Below are 21,534 nucleotides of genomic sequence, written 5' to 3'. Positions count from 1 at the left end.
CCTTTTAGTTGAGCTATGCATGCAACATTGTATTCATATAATATCGTGGGTACTTTGGTATCACATTTCAAGCCACATCTTTCTCTGATGAAATGTATCACTGATCGTAACCACACACATTCTCTACTTGCTTCATGTATAGCTATTATCTCAACATGATTTGATGAAGTAGCTACAATAGATCGCTTTTGTAGATCGCCACGATATGGCAGTACTTCCGCATGTAAACAGATAACCCGTTTGAGATCAAGCTTTATGTGGATCAGATAAATAACCTGCATCTTCATAACCAACAAGATCTATACTGCCATTGTTAGCATAAAACAGACCCATATCGCTAGTTCCTTTCAGATATCGCAATATATACTTAATCCCGTTCCAATGTCTCCGTGTAGGAGAAGAGCTATATCTTGCTAGCAAATTAACAGAAAATGTTATGTCAGGCCTTGTAGCATTAGCAAGATACATAAGTGCACCTATTGCACTAAGATATGGTACTTCAGGACCAATTAGCTCTTCGTTTTCTTCCTGAGGTCGGAACGGATCTTTGCTCACTTCAAGTGAGCGAACAACCATAGGAGTACTTAAAGGATGTGCATTGTCAAGTGAGCGAACAACCATAGGAGTACTTAAAGGATGTGCATTGTCCACGTAAAATCGTTTTAAAACTTTCTCAGTATAGGCAGATTGATGGATAAAGATCCCTGCTGCGAAATGTTCAATTTGCAGACCAAGACAGAGTTTTGTCTTTCCAAGATCTTTCATCTCAAATTCTTCCTTCAAATATTCAATCGCCTTTTGGAGTCGCCTTTTGGAGCTCTTCTGGAGCTCCAATGAGATTTATGTCATCAACATAAACAACAAGTATAACAAACTCTGAGTTTGTTTTCTTAATAAAAACACATGGATGTACGGCATCATTTATATAACCTTTATTTATCAAGCACTCACTGAGGCGATTGTACCACATACGCCTTGATTGTTTTAGACCATATAATGATCTTTGTAATCCGATCAATACATTTCCCGAGACTTTGAACCAAATGCTTCAGGCATTTTATATCCTTCAGGAATTTTCATATAAATTTCATTATCAAGTGAGCCATAAAGATAAGCTGTAACCACATCCATCAGATGTATTTCAAGGGTTTCATATACAGCTAAACCGATGAGATATCAAAATATTATAGCATCCATAACTGGTGAATACGTTTCTTCATAGTCGACGCCGGGTCTTTGAGAGAATCCTTGTGCAACAAAGCGTGCTTTGTATTGCACAATTTCATTTCTCTCATTTCTTTTCCGTACAAAGACCCATTTGTGCCAACTGGTTTTACACCACTAGGCGTTTGGACTACAGGTCCAAAAACCTCACGTTTAGCAAGTGAATTCAATTTCGATTGAACCGCTTTCGCCATTTTGGCCGATCATATCTTCGTCGACATTCTTCGACGTATCGAGGATCCTGATCCTCACTGCCTTTCATAATATTTAGTGCAACATTATATGCAAAAACACTATTCACCACAATTTTCGAACGATTCAAATTGACCTCATCACCAGTAGAACTTAATGATAGTTCTTTACTTACTGGAGTCTCGGGTGTGCTGATTTCTTCATGAATATTAGGATTAATCAGATCTTGAATCTCTTCATGAGATCCTTTCATAGTGTCATTTTGATCATTGTTTGTATTTCTTTTTCTAGGATTTTTATCCTCGAGCCTATGGCCTACCACGCTTCGTGCGTGGACGAGATTCGCAGGCTATGACACTAGTAGATTGTCCTTCGAACATCAATTCGAATAGGCACATTCTCCTCTGCAGTGGATACGCGACTTAGTTATTCTTTTCAAATCGAAATGCGTCCGGCATTTGATTTGCTATTTTCCGCAAGTGGATGATCTTCTGGATCTCCCCGCTTCACATAAAAGCACGTGGATCAAAATGAGATAGTGATGAAACTTTCCACGCAATTTCTCTTTTGGTTTCTTCTTTTCTCTCTCCCCCTAATTATGGGAAATTTGTTTCATCAAAACGACAATCTGCAAATCGTGCAGTGAATAAATATCTCGTTAATGGTTCAAGGTAGCGAATAATAGAGGGTGATTCAAACCCAACATATATTCCTAACCTTCTTTTCGGAGAGTGCCCATCTTAGCGTGTTGTGGTGGTGCTACCGGGCACATACACAAGACAACCAAAGATTCGAGATGAGCAATATTTGGTTCATGACCAAATACTAATTGTGACAGGAGTATTTATTATAATGAGTCGGTCGAGACGAATAAGTGACGTACGTAAGATAGCAATGACCCAAACGGTAGTAGGCAATCGTGTTTTCATAAGTAATGGTCTTGCTATCAATTGCAAACGCTTAATAAATGACTCGCAAGGCCATTTTGGGTATGAACATGAGCTACAGATGTTCAACCTTTATCCCAACCGATAAACAATAATCATCAAAAGCTCAGATGTAAATTCTCCAAAGATTATCGAGATGTATAGCCTTTATAGAATAATTTGGGAACTGTGCCCTTAAGCGTATTATTTGTGCCAATAATTTCGCAAACGCCAGGTTGCGAGACGATATGAGGCACACATGAGACCATCTTGAAGACGCATCTATTAGAACCATAAAATATATGAATGACCCACAAGATGAGTGAATAGGTCCACATATATTCCCATGCACACGCTCTAGAAAAGCAGGGGATTCAACGTCAACTTTCATTGGTGATGGCCTGGTTATCAATTTGCCCTGATGACAAGCGGCACATGAAAATTCACTACTTTCAAGAATCTTCAGGTTCTTAAGTGGATGCCCATTTGAATTTTCAATAATTCGTCTCATCATTATTGATCCAGGATGACCCGTTCGGTCATGCCAAAGCACAAAAGTTCCTGAATCGTTAAACTTCTGGTTTACGATTGAGCGTGTGCTTCAATTGTACTAATTTCTACATAGTAGACAAAAGGAAGACAAAGTTGGTAATTTCTCCAAAACATATTTCTGGCCGGTGACATTCTTTGTAATAATAAGATATTCATCATTTGTTTCATTTAATGTTTCGACGTGATACCCATTACGGCGGATATCTTTGAAACTCAACAAGTTTCGGGGATCTGGTAAGAGAATAATGCATCTTCTATAACAAGTTTCGTCCCCTTAGGTAGAAATATAGTAGCTCTTCCGAGCCTTCAATTAATTTCGAATTTCCGTAAATCGTACTAACATTTCCTTTTCTTAAGCAAGTGAGAAAAGTATTTCTCATCTTTGAATATGGCATGCGTTGTTCCACTATCAATCACACAAATATCTTCATGATTGGTCATTGATCCAAATAATAATTGAGGATTTTCCATATATTCTTCAAAACGAAAGAATAGACAAAGTAAACATCGAAGTAGATATTATGATTAGACAAAGCATTACACACGCTTTATTACATATATTACTATTAAACAAAGCATTACACACACTTCATTTACATAACTATGGAAACATAACCACATTAGCTAATACAAACGACATGTATGAAATATCTAAGCTATTACAGATCCATCACCGATCGTATGATCTATTTTCCTTCAGGGTGTTCAAAGAAATCGCCACATCTGATGTACGAGTTCAACATTATCTTCGTAAATGAAATTTGCTTCGCATTCTTTCGGCCTTTTCGAGGAGGCTTGATACAACTCAACTAGGTGCTTTGGCGTACATTTACGTACGTGACCAATGCCCCTTCCCTCCACATCGAAGCATTTATTTTCTTCGAATTTTTCTTTTACAATGCCTTCCACGTTTTCCTCTTTCTTTTTACACCGCCGGTGATGAAGGGTATTATTTGTGCAATACAAGAATCATGATTAAAATTCCTTCCTCGACCACGCCATGACCACGACCGGAGCCACGACCTCTTCCACGCCTAAAATTGTGAAAGTTTGCCTCATTCACTTCGTGAATTGGAGCAAGCATTCGTAGGTCGACTTTTATGATTTTTCATTAATAATTCGTTATGTTGTTCAAAGAACTAAAAGATGTGCAATGAGTTCACAATATTTCTTGAACCTCATTTCTTGGTACCGCTCATTGTTGCAGAGCATACTCGAAAGGAAAAGTGGAGAATGTTTTCTCCAAAGATATCATGCTCAGTAACATTTTGACCATATAATTTTAACTGAGAAATAATTTTAAACATTGTAGAATTATATGCCTTAATAGATTTAAAATCTTGTAGCCTTAAATGGATCCAATCATAATTTGCTTGTGGTAGTATGACCATCTTCAGGTGATCATATCTATCTCTCGATCATTCCACAAATAAAGAGATCTTTAACCGTGAGATATTCCATTTTCAAATTCTCATCAAGATGATGGCGGAGGAATATCATTGCCTTGGCACGGCTCTTGTCCGATGCCTCATTTTTTATCTTTGATGGTCGTACATCCGTCGCATTAAGGTGAATCTCGATCAAGAATCCAAGACATATAGCTATTGCCGATATATCTAAGGCTACAAATTCACGTTTAGTAAGATTTGCCATTAGTTAAGGAAAAAGTAAGTCAATACCTTCGAAGCGCTTTTAAAGATTTCTTTGCATTTATAGCCTCGTCGATAACACAGATAACATAAAGACTAACTTAACTTATAAAGAACAAAAGATACAAAATGATCAAATAGGTAAAACAGTACGTAATACTGTTACTATTGCTTTTGTATTAATATAGCTTTTTTTATTGTCTCAACATTACTTATGAGCCTCCTATTTATAGGAGCAAAATACAATGGATAAGTAACCAAGTAGACTTGGTGAATAATCCATAAAACTTACACGTATGGATATCCAAGATAAGCACAAGATAATATCTTGGTGCATGAGATAATTAATGCACATCCACCACTTGGGATATTTACAACAGGTTGTATATCTAAGCACATGAATTGTCAATATTCTCTAGGTGTGGTGAAGCACAGGAGTACAAATGTTCATAGCTGTATGTTGTGGTCACAAATCGTTTGGGTTTGTTGAAAAGAAGTGAGACAGAGATCTTTTATACATGCTCTCTTCTAATTTTGTCATTTCTTTCTTTTTTTTTTCTTCCTATTTTGTCCTCATGATAATTTTGTTATCAGAGAATGATTTTATTATTTTGTAAAGAAATAAAGAAATTAAAGTGTAAATTTAAAATAAAGAAAAATATAAGGTATATATAAATCACAAAAAAGAACATATATGCAAAAAACAAAGAACTCTTAAAATGAGGCAACACCATCACGGAATTACCTTTTAACATTATGAGAGTAATTAATTGTACGAATTGGTACGATTAATTATTTTTTATCTTTTTCTACATGAATTATTTCTTACTTCATTCGTTCCCCACTTATGTGATGCATTTCGACAGGCACATAGTTTAAAAAAATAATTAAATATATTATGATCTAAAATAAGTAATAAATATTTGTGTGAATATAAATCTCATTAACAAAAATAAGAAGCTTAAATTTAAATTATCTCTAAATATAAAATTTAGACAAACTAAATATTAGAGTGCATCACATACATTTGGACATGAAGGATTTCTGTTCTCATCGATTGTTTCATTTTTCTCATCAACCAAAATTTAATCTAATATTAACATTTAAACATTTCCCCTATCTATGTTGCTTTTCTTTAACCAATAACAATATGAAAAAATACCAATAAGAGTTGTGGTATAGTGGCTGGTACTACTCCATCCTTAATCAAGAGGTCTCGAATTCGAGTTTCCTTGGGTACGGAGTCACCATTACTAGAGAGTGCTTTGTCCCCCAATGTGGGACTACTTGGCACGAATCGGAATTTAGTCGGGTTTCAATGCGGGTACCGGACACCGAATGGAAACCAAAAAAAAAAAATGAAAAAAAGAAGACGTAATCAACAAACAAAAGAATCGTTAAATATTACTCTCTCCGGATCGAAAAGAGTGTCCACCTAGACATTTACACTCCCCTTAAGCAAATCTATTTCGAGACAAAAATAGATGATTTGACTAAAATATCTCTTAAATATCAAATTATAAGATTAATTACTTCTTAGTTTAATAAGTAAATATTCTTTTTGAACAAAAAATAAAAGCTAAATGGTGGCTTTTTTGATCCGGAGTGTATTTTGCCAACACTATTGTAATTTTAGTCGGCAACCTAAATCTCAGATACTGCATTCTCTGTTTGACTTTGAAAGGTGCACCACTTGATTTATTGTGTGGTAATTTATTGGTAAACAAAATTATGAATCTATGATTAAACCTCCACCACATCTACTAGAACAAGAATCCAAAAAACATAGAAAAGGTCGAAACCTTTGTTTGTCTTTATTCAAGAAAATCCAACCAAAAAATGTAACCCGTTAATTCTCAAGAACCAATCAGACAGACCACACGTCTCTAATTTTCTAAACCACTAAATTGCAATAAAATCTTAGAGAAACTTGAGGTAAATAGCAGGATAAGCCCCCCCAAGATATGCTGTGAGTATCAAAATAGAAAGAGAGATTTTAAGGATCAGAAACTTAAGTTTAGTTTAGTTTCTGAGGTTTGGTTTGTCTCTTAAAGATGGTTGAAGGTTGTCTTATGGCTTCTAATGGTTATCCTCCTTGGTTATTTTCACCTCCAGAGCAGAACATAGGAAGGGTGTCAAAGGTAAGTTAATTTAATAAGTAACTCTTTTATTGGTTTTGTTTGTTTTCAAAGATGTATGATATTGTAAGTTTGTAACTATCTTAAGTTTGTAACTATCTTTCTTTATCTGGATTTGTTCACTTTTATAGTGGATCTCTACTTAGTTTGGGATTGAAATTTAGTCACTGATTGATTCATTACTTATTTAGTCACTGATTGATTCATTACTTGATGAAATCAAATTCTTTGCAGTTTTAGCTAACATGGTATTTTTGGCTTGCTTATGTGGTTTTCAGGTGAAATTTAGTTGGTTTTCCGAGTCATAGTTATTTTCTGAGAGATTATCTATAGGTTGAGTGACTTTATATTGACAAAAAATAGTTTAGTGACTTTTGTAGAATATCGTCCAAGTTCGATAATCATTTGAGGAATTAACTCATTTGGTTGATAACATATTTCGTTATGTCAATTTGTATTTCTTTTTCATAGTTGATTTTGTTGTTGTTTTGTTTCTCCTGGAACCATTGGGCTTTGCTGGTAGACGGGGGTTCAATTGTTAAGGCATGGGATATAATTATATGATTATTTAAAAAAAAAAAAAAAAAAAAGACTTGATGACGTAGTCCGATTCAGATGATCGTTCCAATTTTGTGAGATTATACGGTATTAATAAGTCAAATTTTCATTACAACTTTGGAGAGGCAGTGGTTCACCTCGTAATATATGTACTTATATTTTAATTTTGTTTCTAAATCTTCTATACATATATGTAGTTCGACTGCAACTTGTTTATATGCTGGCATGCTCTATGTTTGGTTCCACAATATGCTATGATGGTTGAAATGAAAAGATAGGTAATGCTAGTTACTTTTTTTTTTTTTGTCTTCCTAGCTTCCTTCAAGCCTGGATTCAAATATTATTGTTGGATTATCTGACTCGAAAAGCAAGACATCATGTGCTTATCATCTTGTTGTTCTACTCTAGTCTTATGAGTAGAAGCATGTTCCTTTGCAATTAGAGATGTGTTATTTACATTTAGAGTTTCAACTTTTTATGGATTTGCTTTAATTCTGGGATATCGAGTGACATGCACCTAAGATATCTTAGGTGTAAATAAAGTTCTACAATCTTATGCTTGTGTATTTAAGGCCTGTGTCTGATATTTGTTGTTGTCCTTGTTATTTAAAGAATTGCCGAGTTGTCTGGCACTTAATGAGCAGTTTATCACTCTACTATTCTACTCTAATCTTAAATGTTATGCTTTCGTTCTAATTGCAGGATAGTCTTCCTTTTTATCCTATTCCTGGAGTGAATCAAGATACGGTGAAGTCAAGTTGTGCTAGCCTAAGGTTGAATCAAAGACTGGATTTATGGAAACCAATGAGTCGGTTATTGGCAGGCAATCCCTTTGTTAGGATCCTATCAAGCGTTGAGGGACCAGTACACATAGATGTGCAAGGTTCATAGTTCACACTTCCTCAAAATTTTTGCTTAACTTTTGAGTTTTAATTACTTGATGGTCTTAGATGGATCCATTATTGCTCATGAGAACTACTCGTATCTTTTTAATACTGTACCATGCTGATGACCCCTAGCTTCTGGGCTTTTTCATTTTTGGCCCGTTGGCCGGAATTAATTACGGGCGCTAGCCCAAGCATACAAACCTATACACTGATTATGTATATTTATGTATATTTTATGTATAATTGTACTTAATATACAAAACATATACATTTTCCGGCTATTATTTCATAGAGCAGTCCAAATATGTAATTATCCCCTATCTTTTTCCGCAGACAATCACTTGAACTCAGTGCTCTTCAGCTTTGGGATTGCTGAACAATGCACAAGGCAGGAGAAGATTCTGAAGTACCTTAGGTCTAGATCAAACGATGTAGAAAGGGGTGGAATAGATATGTCTATACTCTTAGATCTCATGGGCCCACTGGCACATGCGATAGACATGCATCAACAACAATTTGCTTCTTATATCGACCAACAATCTCATGATGATGCTAAGTCTCCGCCATCTCTTGTTTATCCAAGTGCTGCACTCCACCTATGGGAACCTTCTTTAAATTTGATAGGACTCAATTCTGGAAATATGATTCATTCTGATGGCCGTCTATTAGTTAGTGGTGCCAGTGCTAGAGTTGAGATGAAGGACATACTTTCAATTATCTCCGAGTTCTACTTCTCAAAGGACTCAATCAAATGCACAAAACACGCAATGCTGGTTCCATACTTTGACAGGTAGCAATAGTTTCTCTGCTTGACTTCTATTCGAAAGTTTTCATTAAGTTGATTAGATGTGACTAGTGTTTTCTTGGTCATGTGGTTTATTGGCTTTTCTCCGCTGTATTGGTACTCATCTCTGAACAAATGTAGCCCATAAAAACTTTCTTTCTGGCATGCAGCAAAATGCTGTGGTTCCGACACTCAAATATAGAGATATCGTAGCTAAATTATTATTTTTCAAACTTGAATAGTTCGGCATCCCAGTCGAAGTGAGTTAGTGCCTTGTCTCTCAGCTGCTACTTTAAGGTGACAAAATGTGTTAGCAAAATATAAGAGTACAATGATAACGATTATCACAGATAAGGACTAGAATGGGAAATAGTTAAAATGAAGCCTCTACCATTAGAGCAGTTGAGTTACTGACAGGTGAGTTGCTCAGAACCATCTTCTTCTTCATCAATTGAGACAATATACAATCAGAGTAGTGGCACTAAAATCATCCAGCATGTTAGTTTCCCTGTCTGTTAATACTGGAAAAAATGCATGTATTTGATAAAGGGACCACAGCACCTCAAAGTTTAAGTCAAGTTGTTCGCTGTGCAGGAAGACATGCAAGACAAAGGCTAAAGGTGAAAGTACTGCTCAGAAGCTTGACGTGAATGCAGCATCTCTAAGGAGGTATATCTCGCATACTCCCTCTGTTTCAATTTGTTTGTCTTACTTTCCTTTTTAGTCTGTTTAAAAAAGAATGCATTGTCCCTAATTTTACAACTCTTTAATTTCAACATTCCACATGGCAAGTTTAAAACCACAAGATTAAAGGGCATTTAGGTACATCCGTGTAAAGTCAAACTAAGACAAATAAATTGAAATGGAGGGAGTAACATTTTTTCATGCTCTTTGTTCTCTTGGCTAGGTTTTCCTTTTAACGATATCCATGACATGGAAATCTGATTCAAAGATTTATTTAATCTATGATTTGTAGTTTGACTTTCTTTAATATTTTCAATGATTATTTGACTGGTAACTGTAGCAGGATCCATGTTTCCCGTATCTAGGTTAATTAGTTTCACTTCTCAGATCTGACCCGCAAGGGTGGCTCAGTTGGTTGAGCATGGGGCTTTTATAATGGAGGTCTCAGGTTCGAAACCCCCTGCCTACGACAATAGGGGATTTGCCTTCTGGGTTGAGCTCGTGCATGGGGCTTGCCTAGTGCGGGTTATCTCTTTGTGTGGTTTGCGAGCTATTGCATAGGAGCTGGGTTTACCCTGTGCGCACCTTCGGGTAGCGGCTGTGGGTTTCCATGTCATCCAAAAAAAAAAAAAAAAGAGTTCCAATTTTCAGATCTGAGGTTTGCCTTTGTATACTCTGCAGTAGTTTACTTGACACAGTTCTAGCTGTATCTTTACTTGACACGTCTACTAAAACCACCTGACGACAAGTTCTAGTAGTATTCGTATAATTATTGCAAATTACTGACAGGGAAATGAATTCAAGGATCTAAAAGCCCTATATCAATATTCAGACACTTCCTTGAACAGATTTGATCCATATGAGTTGTTTACTGTACTCGGCTTATTTAAATGGAGGAAAGAAATTTCAACTTTCATGTGTAATAGCATTGAGTTGCATGAGCACTAATTTCGTGTAATTTATAGTTTACACAACCACAAGAAAGATCTTCTCTCACAAGTTTATACTTTTTTACAGTCCTCAGAAAACTAAGTACCAGACATCACCCCAGAAAAAGAGCAACAAGAAAGCAGTTAAAGAGAGCGATATCTACAGAAACAATTACCTCCATGCATGTGAAAGCCTTATGTCCATAATAGTTGACAAGAAACGGCATGGGAAAACTGCAATACTTTCATTGAAGAAATCAGGTCCCCAACTACCACAATTTCTGACCACGTTCTCTGCTAGCATAGCTGGAACCGGCATAGCTGTCCTTTTCTCTGTTGTCTGCAAACTAGCTTGTGGAAGAATTGTCTTTTCTGCACCTAAATTGTTGAACACCAGTTTAGGCCTTGGACTTATATGGCTTTCTTGGGCTGTCAATAATTTGAGGGACACCGTTGTTGTGATCAACAGAAGTCCAGGCAAGTTGGATACGATAGAGGATGACATGATGAATAATTTGGACAAAAATGTGAAGGAAATCTACTTCAGAGCTGCAACTTTGCTGGCGGTTGTAGTATTGAGGCTTGCTTGATTTCAAGAATTCAAGATTTAGAGACTGTAAAAACATGCGCAACTTGGGGGACGATATCAGTAGCTGATTTCGGGACATCCAACTGTAATATAATAGCTGAGCAGAAAGAAATGGACTTTAACAAGCACTAAATATACCTAGTGAGTAAGAAACCTCAAGCCTTTTCTGCTCGTCCAGTTTGTGTCGTAGAGGATAGTCTTGTAAAATGACGTGAGCTAGCATGAGAGTTTTGAGCTATTGGGACAATTAAGAATTTTTGACATTATATTCAGGAGCCAAGTTTTTATTCATTCAGATCGAAGATTGACATTTGCTAACCCTTTTTTTTTTCCACTAGAAGGATACATTTACCACTTACCGTGAGGACATAAATGATACAAAACGCTGTTCTATAAGGTTAAGTATGCATGCTTTTCCTTCTGGACACATTCTTGAGAATATTGTGATTGCCTTATCAATAGAACTCTATTCTAAAAGTGATTTCACCCGAGATGCCAAGATGATGAACGGATCCTCCAATCAAGGATTCAATATGAGACTGCACAAGATTCTCATTTCCTGAGATAAAACTCATTAAAAAGCAAAGATCCAATATAGGGCTTCTGAGAAACATTTTTGGCGAGGTTGTTCATCTCATTTCTATACCTACTGTCAAGCCTAAATATCTGGTACACAAAAACTTTAAAATCCTTAATTATTTCAGACCAGTAGCTTGAACACGAACAGGCCATTAATATGTTCAGATTTGTACTAAGTTGTGCCCACTGTAGATTTTACATTTAAACCCCAATTAGAAAATGTACACTTGGAGCATTCATGTTTTACCCATTCATCATCTGCACAACATTTTACCTTTAGCAGCAGCTAGAAAATCAGGAAAAGAGTCTGCTGCTTGCAGTTAAACAGATCGGGCATAGATGTGAAGGAAAGTTTAAGGCCATCAGACTTGGTAGAAAACAGACCATATACAGAACACCTGAGAGAAGAATGCAAGCAAACAGCTCGAAATGATATTAGGATTTATTGTGTACATTCGTATCGTGCAGCATCTACCATGGAGTTCCTCGTGAATGCAAAAAACCATAGTTCATTACACTAAAAAGTTTATTATTTAGAGTAATTACTGCTTATGAACTATAAGATGCTACAAAATGGACTCCTTCCTCCAATATATTCAATCACACAACACATGGACTCTCTCGCCATTGCAACAAAAAAAAAAATTGTGTCAAATGATGATTACATTTAGCAATCGTCACGTGTATTGTATTTCCGCAAGTAGAGCAATAGAATTTTCATTTGTCAACCCCTCTCGAGACAACCAGACTGAAACATAAGTTGAATTTTCTGTGAACCCTCAGCTCAGTACTTTGGAAACAACTCCAGCACCAACCGTTCTGCCACCCTCTCTCAGGGCAAATCTTTGTCCTGAAAAGTTACAAGGTAGATGGAATATAAACAATCAGATGTGTTCTATTCAAAGAAATGCTTTCTTCTTCAACAAGGAAAAGTCTAATTAAATGCCATAACGTGACTTGAAGAAATACTTGTTCTATCTATGAATAACAATCCAATCTCTTAGAAGATATTTTTAAAACACATGCATAATTATGAGGCAGCACTTCATACAATTTGACATGACTCAATGACGGACTAAATCATGTGGAAACTTCTAACACGCAAAAGACTAGCTGCATAGCCAATGCAGCCAAGGGGTCAGCATATACCTAAATGATTGCCCTTATTTCGGAAATCATTGCAGCCTCACAAACTAACTTTAACTCACGTGGCACAGGAGAGCAATTTTACTCTAAAGCAAAATGAACGCAAGTACAATGCCATCTAACCATATAATCAGTGACACTGAATGTATCATTTTAATTTTGCTCTATGCAAAGACCAGAGTAACTATACTTTGGTCTAATATCTTGAACATTATCAGTAGGTGCCCAATGTGTGAAGAACAATCTGAAGTTGCTGGCCACCTCTTCTTGCATTGTAGAATTACTAGTCAGTTGTGGTGCATGTTTTTGGCAATATTTGGCATGTCTTGGACCATGCCAAAAATCTATTTTTGAGCTACTAGAATGCTGGATCATAGAGGGGCCATGCAAGAAATCACAAAAGGCATGGAATACCATCCCTCAAGCCATTTGGTGGGACTGTATGGCTTGAAGGAAATAGCAGAATTTTTCAAGGCAACAGAAGAAACAAACGTAGCCTTAGATAAAGATGTATATTTTTGATAGCTTTTCGTGCAACCTGGCTATGTACACGATGAAGATGCAATCCGTGATACAATAGAGGATTTGCATCACAATCTGTAATTATGTTGTGGCAATGGGTTAGTGCAAGTATTTATAAAATCCTTGATTACTTATCAAAGTATATCTTGAACATTAACTTTGCCCAATGAAGGGAAAAGAAGACAAAGATTCAATTCCTAAGTTGCAAATAATCCAATATCTGCATAGTAATAGGTAGAAATAGGGGTGTTACTGGTTCGGTTGGCCAGTTATTCCAATATTTACACTATACCAACTTTTCAGTCATCTTTCCAAACCAATCCAATCATCTTGGCTCTCTTCTGCTTCAGTTCTTAATTTTAGGTATTCTATTTTAAGACGTCAAATAGGAATATGAGTGTTACTAGGAATCACACTTGTTATATAGAATACTAATGTTTAGATGTTCATTTTATATTTTTTTAGAAAGATTATATGTCAAATTTATGTGTACTATTTTTGTCCATGTCATTGGTGCAGTTCTAGACTACCTGTCTTTATGGGGGAAAAACCAGTAAATCGTTTCAGTTAGGTTTAATTCCCAGTGTTGTAAAAAAAACTGACACTCCCAGAATCAAATTCAAAAACTATGTATCAAATGAGTTTCACTGTACATCAAGGTTAACATTAACACTTAACAGGATGGAAACTTCTGACGAAGTGGGACAAGGCATCGATTCATCGTGATGTCGAGAATCCAATTATTTTGAGAATGAGATTGATTATCGAATTAGCAAGAAAAATATTGAAGGCAATGTAAATGTTCCCCAAGTGAGGTGATGATTTCTTTTTAACAGGAAGAAAAATAACCAGGCTAAGCACAAGTTAATATAAGGCATGCCAAAAAATCTCCAGATCTCAATAAAATAGTGTCGCACCTTGTAACTGACACTGACCATTTCAGAAATATTGTCACTATGCAACTTCGATGGGAGAAAAGAAGAATTACAACAACCGAGGAAGAACCCTTACTCCACAGATAAGCAAAATCACGAAAGGATTTATAGAATAAATTTACCTGTTTCAAGAGGAACTGGAGATATCAGCTCAAAAGTCGCAGTAACATTATCACCAGGCATAACCATCTTGACATTTTCAGGCAACTCCACTTTACCAGTAATGTCAGCAGTCCTCATGTAGAACTGAGGCCTATAGTTTGAGAAAAAAGCAGTGTGCCGACCACCTTCATCCTTTGTTAGTACATATATCTCCGCCTCAAATTTCTTCGATGTTTTCACACTACCAGGCTTTGCAATCACCTATAGATAAAATGCTATATAAGATGCTGGAAAATACACATGTACACAGTTACATTATTCAGGTAATATATCGCACTTTGACTTCATGAAACATCACATTATCAGACTTGAACAAGTACGATAGCTACTTCTAATAAAATGTTAGGGGAGAAACAAACAAGCGACCAATGTAAAATGTAGAACAAAAACGAAATCAGATGGAAAATGCTTAGGTCACTTTACGAGTAACAGACGAGTGAAATTCTGACTTACCATTCCTCGTGTAATATCTTCTCGTTTTAAGCCACGTAGAAGAAGCCCGACATTATCACCAGCCTAATTAAGAAAATAAAGCAGAATAGAACACACATTAAGTGATGCACGAAAACTATTAGAAAGCCGCATGGATTGAGTCAAATTCTTACTTGACCATTATCCAAGATCTTCTTGAACATTTCAACACCAGTCACTGTAGATTTTAAAGTGCCCTATAAAAGAAAATTGATAACGTGAACATATGCTAAGAAAAGCACATTAATAATTCTAATATGAAAGCACAATAATGTCACTTTACATATACCGGCATTAACAACCAAATAAAGAACCACAATTTCTCAAAACTACACATCCAGCTAAGATTAAATTAAGCATCTTCAAGATTACAATAATAGCGAACCACAACCTAAACTTGCTATTATAAGGGGTCCACAAGTAACAAATGTACGCCTTTCTTGGCTGGCAAGTGTAGGGAGCAATCCTAATAGATAAAAATTTGAGGAGGATTAAATATATTAGTTGGTGCTTTAGTGTAAATATTCAGGAGACTTTTTGGATAATTTACTTCCACTTCCTTCCACATTGATAGGTGGCCATTCAAGCCACCTTGTGGCGTGAGATCTTGAGATACCCCTGACTGCAATAGGCCATGCTGGGCACAGTAAAGTTGGCACTTTTTAGTTGGACATCTAGAAGAAGGAAGAGAAGTCAAAGTCCACGAGACATTGAGCCACTAGAACTATGTAGGTTGTATGGAAACAGAGAAATAGAAGAGCTTTTGAAAAGATAGAGAACCATTATGCGTACTTGATCTCATTCCTAGTTTCTTTTTGGTGCATTCATGAAGTTACAATGGGTGTCTATAACTTTGCTTGTATAGAAGAGATTTTTCAATACCTTGTAACAAAATTTATTCTTAACTTGTCAGATTGTGAAAGATTACATATAAAAACCTATAACATCAATAAGTAACATCGTATTAAATTGGTTACTCATCAGGCATGGCGTCATTCATCCTCAGGCTTCAACGCAGACAAATAGCAAAGATCAAAGTCTAGATCACTAGCAGCGGAAATTGGACTCATGTTACGAACCAATATATTCTCCCCCTAAAGAAAGTAGGTAACAAAATACTGAATACGGTAACAGCTAACCTGCATCAGCCCTAAAATCTCCACATCCTCTCCAACTTTTATTGTTCCCTGTTCAATACGGCCAGTAGCAACAGTTCCACGTCCCTACAAAAATTTAACAGAAAAAGATCAGTATCGCATTAGAGTCAAGGTTCAAGCATTAATGTTTTTTCCTCTTATGGAAATGAAAGATGGACTGCTACAAAAATTCCTTTTTCTACCTTTCTCAGAGCAAAAGGATTGTATTAAAATAACCAGCAAGAGGTATAGTATCACAGTATAAAGGGTAAACTAAAGAAAGAATAGCTTCTATGAATATATGGTTTTTTCAGCACTAAAGATACTACAGAATTTTCCTCCACAAATGGCTGGAACTATTCCCAGTTGTACAAGCAGTTTCAGTTATCTCCAAAATATTAGACTGTTATTTACAGTTTAAGGCTCTAAAACCACATGCATAGAGGCATAGAGCCATATCACCCATTTAAAGTAGGAGATAAACCTCAAAAATGAAGTAGAATTCCAAGGACAGGAAACAAACTGAAAAGAGCAAAGTAGTTTTGACTGATCTCTGGATAAACACGAGCTACTAGAATATCAGATTACCTGAATTGAGAATACATCTTCTACTGGCATTAAGAATGGTTTATCAAGTTGACGCACTGGATCTGGAATGTATTCATCTACAGCATCCATTAACTTTAAAATAGCTTTCTTTCCAATTTCTTCATTTGTTCCCTGTAAAGCAGAAAGAGCTGAACCACGGATGATAGGAATTTCATCCCCAGGAAACTTGTAGAAACTAAGCAGTTCTGCAAGAAAGGAAATCTCATATAAGGAAATGAACATAACAAAGTCATAATAGCTGCAAGCCAGTTACCAGGACTTCAGGTTCTGCATAAGTAATAATACAATTGAAGCAAGTACTGGAAAAGCTGGCGCACCCCGAAGCTCCATTTCAACAAGTTCCAGCAGCTCAGGATCATCAACAGCATCAACTTTGTTTAAAAAGCAGACAAGTGATGGTACACCGACCTGCAAAGTATAAGAAAAAGCAACAATTAGAATCACCAAAAATAATCTATTTATGGTATTTCTCTGGTCTATCCACGAGTATCCACCTGGCGGGCAAGAAGAATATGCTCCTTTGTTTGTGGCATAGGTCCATCTGGAGCAGATACAACTAGGATACCACCGTCCATTTGGGCAGCTCCAGTAATCATATTCTATAGATTAAAACAAATGATTAGCAATTGAATAAAAAGAAAGTTTAGGAATTTAGAGCATATTGGAGTCTGTTATTAGCATTAACAACAGAATGACAGATGTATAACTTCATTTTTTTTTTGGGTGCAACATGGCTATTGCAAATGATAGAGACGCCATGGTTGACTTCTTGAGCTTATTACACAAACAGTAATGTAGCCCATATTGTAAATACAGCACTTGTTGATGAGATTATTACAATACTTTTAACAACTAAAAAAAAAAAAAAAAGGAAGTTTAGGGGGGGGAGGAGTTACAATTATACTTGAAATCCTTTTTTTAACATCAAGCAGCAAAAAAAAAGCCTTGAATCTGGGAACGTATTATATTTCAATTTTTGCTTCAAAGAGCCAAACAGATTCACCTTTAGGCAGCAATTGTTAAGGAACTTTTATGTCTCAGAATGCGGACTTTTGCAACTAGACTAACGTTTTTATTGTCAGTCTTCATAAGCTTTATTTTCAAGAAGAAACAATCACCACAAGAAACAACATAAGGTGTGACCAAACAAGTATGAAGGGATCTTACGAAGGAGAACAAGTTAAACCATCTCCCACTCCAGAGAAAGATTGTCACTGTTGCTCCCAATTAACATTACTTTTCTTGTTTAGAGAGCAGAAAGCACTTGAAGAACCATTAAACAATGAAAAAACGAGAAAAGATCCCACCAAGAAAGGGTTGAAAATTTTTGATATTCCGAAATCAAGAAAGTAGTAGTGTTTTTTACATTAAGTGCTCCTGCATAAGTCAAAATTTATTCACACCAAACCATATATTTTCAACCGGAGAAAGTGAAGCACTCACAATATTAGTAAGAAAAGTTGAATGATGTCTACCGTTTAGAAACTTAACAGGACCTCTATTTTGCCACAGTATTTTAGCCTCTAAAAATACAACTCCGTCCATTTACTATGCATTGACACTCTTACTTTGCAACATCCTAAAATGTATTAATTCTTATACCATCTCATTCATTGTATTTTTACACAGATCCACGTTTTGGTTATTTTTCAATTACTACTAATATAATATACAAGTCAGAGTTAACTCCTTAAACTCAGTAATCAGTCAATAGTGTTAAATAAATGGGACAATATTTAAGGTAATGAGGATAGATGGTCAATATGATGAAATTCCTACTTACTTTAATAGTTTCTCATCAGGAAAATAGCAAATGGAGACGTTCAATACTATGAACGAATAGAGCTTATAGTTTTTAAGTATTTTCAGTTCTTGTTCACACAAATTTTTAATCTTAAGGAACTAGTATATTGCTTAATTACTGGCTTTACAGTCAGTGAAATAAACTCTCAAATGATACACAATCAACTGAGAACAATTCAGACAAGCCATAATTAAATACCCCTACACTCTTAACAGTCGCGTTAAATAAAAAATGTGGAACGAGAACACTACAGTAAAAATAGGTAAGTTTGCATCTCACTTTAACGTAATCTGCATGTCCTGGGCAATCAACATGAGCATAATGTCTTTTAGCAGTCTCATACTCCACATGGGCCTACAAAACATCAGCTAAAGCATCAAATATAAATAGATATTAAGAAACGTAACACCACTAAGGAAAGAGAAGTATCCCCTACTGTGGCAATAGTAATTCCTCTCTTTTTCTCTTCAGGGGCTTTGTCGATTTCATCAAATGCAATCGCCTTGGCCTTTCCTTCTTCTGCTAGGACCTAGACAAGGCACAGTCGCTTATCAAGCAATTGGTAGCTTATATAATGAGAGTGGAAAGAAAGGAAAACCATAAAAAGAAATGGGACTGAAAATGTTTGACATCATTCCATAAATAACACTCCATCCATTTCAATTTGTTTGTCTTACTTATCTTTTTAGTTGGTTTCAAAAAGAATGCCATTTGCTATATTTAGTAACCCTTTACACCCAACATCCTACATGGCACATTTAAGACCACAAGATTCAAAGGAAATTTTGGTACATTACACACATCTTTAGTTAGACCACAAGATTCAAAAGACTTCTTTACTTTCTTAAACTGCGTGTCGAGTCAAACTAAGATAAACAATTTGAAACGGAGGGAGTATGTTTCGACACAACGTTAAAAAATTTCAAGAATTCAAATCCGTTCACTGCTCTATTTTAAACTTTGATGTACTATTTTCTACACCAAAAGTAACCATTAACATTACTTTGATACTTTAATCCATTACCGCAAGTATAATACACTAATCAATTTAACATTTCTAATCTCCTAGCCATATAAAATGAAATGCAGGCAGAAATAATATGAAAGGTCCGACCACACTAACCCTTGTGATTGCAGCAGTAAGAGTAGTCTTCCCGTGATCAACGTGGCCGATAGTTCCCACATTTACATGAGGTTTTCTGCAAGAACATATAATTAGATATTGACAAAATTCAGCTTAAAAGAATCAAAATGGCTACAATTTACAAAGCGAGGATCACATAATCACAAGCCAAGTGGAAAGGAATAAAGTTGAACATTTTATTTAAAATTACAGGAGTGACACAAAATAGTAAGTGGATCAAGTGAATATTCAGCCAGCCACCAATGATTTAAAATTCTGAATCCACCTCGGGAACCAAAACATACTACACATTTGAAGCTTGTTTGTATGACTGTTACCTATTGTATTGTGTTGTTTGTTTAAATACAATGTTTGCTTTGATTGTTACTTAAATTTAATGTATTGATCGTTAAATCCATCGTTATGTAACGACGAAAAGTCCCATTTTGAGCAACGACCAATTTGTTGTGATCGCGTTTTTACCTTATTTTTTTCCTCATTTTGTCTTTGCTTATTAGCAAATAATCCTATTTTATCCTTAACCCTACCTTTTTATAAAAGCTCTACCCGGTACAACTTTTCTTGTAGGTTTATCCTTCAAATTGCTGATGTCTACGGAAATGATATAATGTATCCAAACATTGTATTCACCAAAACAATACATTAAGATACAATACAATATAATACTCCCTCTGTCCCAATTTATGTGGTACTTTTCGCTTCACGAGATTCAAACAGCATGAATTTTGACCAATATTTTAACATGTATCTTTTCAACAAATTTTTGCAACTTACTGTACTTTTCAAATATATATATATATTTTAATCTCAAAATACGGAGTTAATCTAATACAATTTATCTTCAAAGTTTAATCAAATTGACTCTTAAAAAGCGAAAAGTATCGCATAAATTGGGACGGAGGGAGTAATACATTATGAAACAATATGTAACAACTATCCAAACAGATTCTTAGGGAGAAACATGTAAATTTACAATGTTGAGTTACTGTAGAACTACTTTTTCTGCAGAACCAACCTCTCATGTTATGTTATATTATATTATACGTTCTCTATAACAGCAATTCGCTACAGCAGCCAAAAAAAAATATTGGAACGAACAACTCCGTTATAGAGAGGTTTGACTGTACACATGTAGGGAGAAATAAGTAAATGCACAATATTGAGCTTGAAGTTTTAAGTTTTTTTAAGCTTACGTGGATCAAGTGAATATTGAGTAAAATGGCTACACACTACACGTTATAGGGAGAAATAAGTAAATATCACAATGTTGAGTTACTGTAGTTGGAAGTTACTATAAGCTTACGTTCGAGTGAAAGTGGCCATGGATCTCCACCATGGATTAGAGAGATTAGTAGTTGTTTCATTTGCATTTATAGAGTCGGAGAGTGAAAACTGAGTGGAAACTCTAGAGCATGATGAGTAGATTTGAGGGGAGAGTGATAACACGCGCTTCGAATTTGGATTTCTGAATGCGACTGACGCCATTGATGGAGGAAGCTGGAAGAAATGGTGTGTTTGGGGGTTTTGAAGGGTTTAGGTTTCTTTACAGTGTGTGATTACTTCGTTGATTGGGCCTGCTTTGCTAAGTGGCTATTCATATGACATGGGCTTTTTCTTATGTAGGTCCAGCAGCATCTGACGAAAATTTCATAAATAGTTATAGTTTAGAGCGTAATTACGAAATGAAGTTACAGTTTGTGTATTTACAAAATGCAGTTATAGTTGTTGTATTAAGTGGAAAAGCTATATCAGGCGGTTATCGGTTGTATCAGCGAAAGAGTTGCATTAGGCGGGTATCAGTTGTATCGGTGCATATTGGATTATCTGAAATCGCGCGAAAGAGTTGTATCGGTGCTGATAGATACGTTTCATGATTATGTTTTCGAGGATTTAGATTTTACTTTTCCAGTGTGT

At 35.7% G+C, this 21,534-nt stretch overlaps 2 protein-coding genes across 2 annotated transcripts; one reads left to right on the top strand and one right to left on the bottom strand.

Annotated features, from left to right (window-relative positions):
* The first annotated feature begins 6,253 nt into the window (after positions 1 to 6,253).
* Positions 6,254 to 11,407, top strand: LOC132049071 (uncharacterized). Its single transcript, XM_059439731.1, has 5 exons — positions 6,254 to 6,684; positions 7,942 to 8,122; positions 8,460 to 8,916; positions 9,505 to 9,579; positions 10,612 to 11,407. Exons 1-5 carry the CDS (start codon positions 6,598 to 6,600, stop codon positions 11,111 to 11,113), a joined length of 1,302 nt encoding a protein of 433 aa, XP_059295714.1. The 5' UTR covers positions 6,254 to 6,597; the 3' UTR covers positions 11,114 to 11,407.
* Positions 11,408 to 12,101: 694 nt separating this feature from the next.
* On the bottom strand, positions 12,102 to 21,135 carry LOC132049061 (elongation factor Tu, mitochondrial). The gene is made up of 12 exons (XM_059439724.1): positions 20,924 to 21,135; positions 19,600 to 19,675; positions 18,913 to 19,005; positions 18,756 to 18,830; positions 17,167 to 17,271; positions 16,990 to 17,080; positions 16,652 to 16,857; positions 16,067 to 16,150; positions 15,062 to 15,124; positions 14,910 to 14,972; positions 14,417 to 14,657; positions 12,102 to 12,541 (listed from the first exon to the last, which is right to left on the bottom strand). Exons 1-12 carry the CDS (start codon positions 21,103 to 21,105, stop codon positions 12,471 to 12,473), a joined length of 1,350 nt encoding a protein of 449 aa, XP_059295707.1. The 5' UTR covers positions 21,106 to 21,135; the 3' UTR covers positions 12,102 to 12,470.
* Between the last annotated feature and the right edge of the window lie 399 nt (positions 21,136 to 21,534).

The sequence above is a fragment of the Lycium ferocissimum genome, chromosome 1, assembly GCF_029784015.1.
Source record: "Lycium ferocissimum isolate CSIRO_LF1 chromosome 1, AGI_CSIRO_Lferr_CH_V1, whole genome shotgun sequence".
Lineage (NCBI taxonomy): Eukaryota > Viridiplantae > Streptophyta > Magnoliopsida > Solanales > Solanaceae > Lycium > Lycium ferocissimum.
The sequence above is the reverse complement of the archived record's forward strand: the minus strand, read 5'-3'. Positions and strand labels throughout refer to the sequence as shown.

Excerpts from the sequence above, each read along its gene's own strand:
- LOC132049061 (XM_059439724.1), bottom strand. The coding sequence starts at position 21,105 with ATGGCGTCAGTCGCATTCAGAAATCCAAATTCGAAGCGCGTGTTATCA. Across the intron at positions 16,151-16,651 it reads AAGATGTATTCTCAATTCAG|GGACGTGGAACTGTTGCTAC; the intron begins GTAATCTGATAT and ends AAATTTTTGTAG. Across the intron at positions 14,973-15,061 it reads AGATCTTGGATAATGGTCAA|GCTGGTGATAATGTCGGGCT; the intron begins GTAAGAATTTGA and ends TTTCTTAATTAG.
- LOC132049071 (XM_059439731.1), top strand. The coding sequence starts at position 6,598 with ATGGTTGAAGGTTGTCTTATGGCTTCTAATGGTTATCCTCCTTGGTTA. Across the intron at positions 8,917-9,504 it reads CTGGTTCCATACTTTGACAG|GAAGACATGCAAGACAAAGG; the intron begins GTAGCAATAGTT and ends TTCGCTGTGCAG. Across the intron at positions 9,580-10,611 it reads AATGCAGCATCTCTAAGGAG|TCCTCAGAAAACTAAGTACC; the intron begins GTATATCTCGCA and ends ACTTTTTTACAG.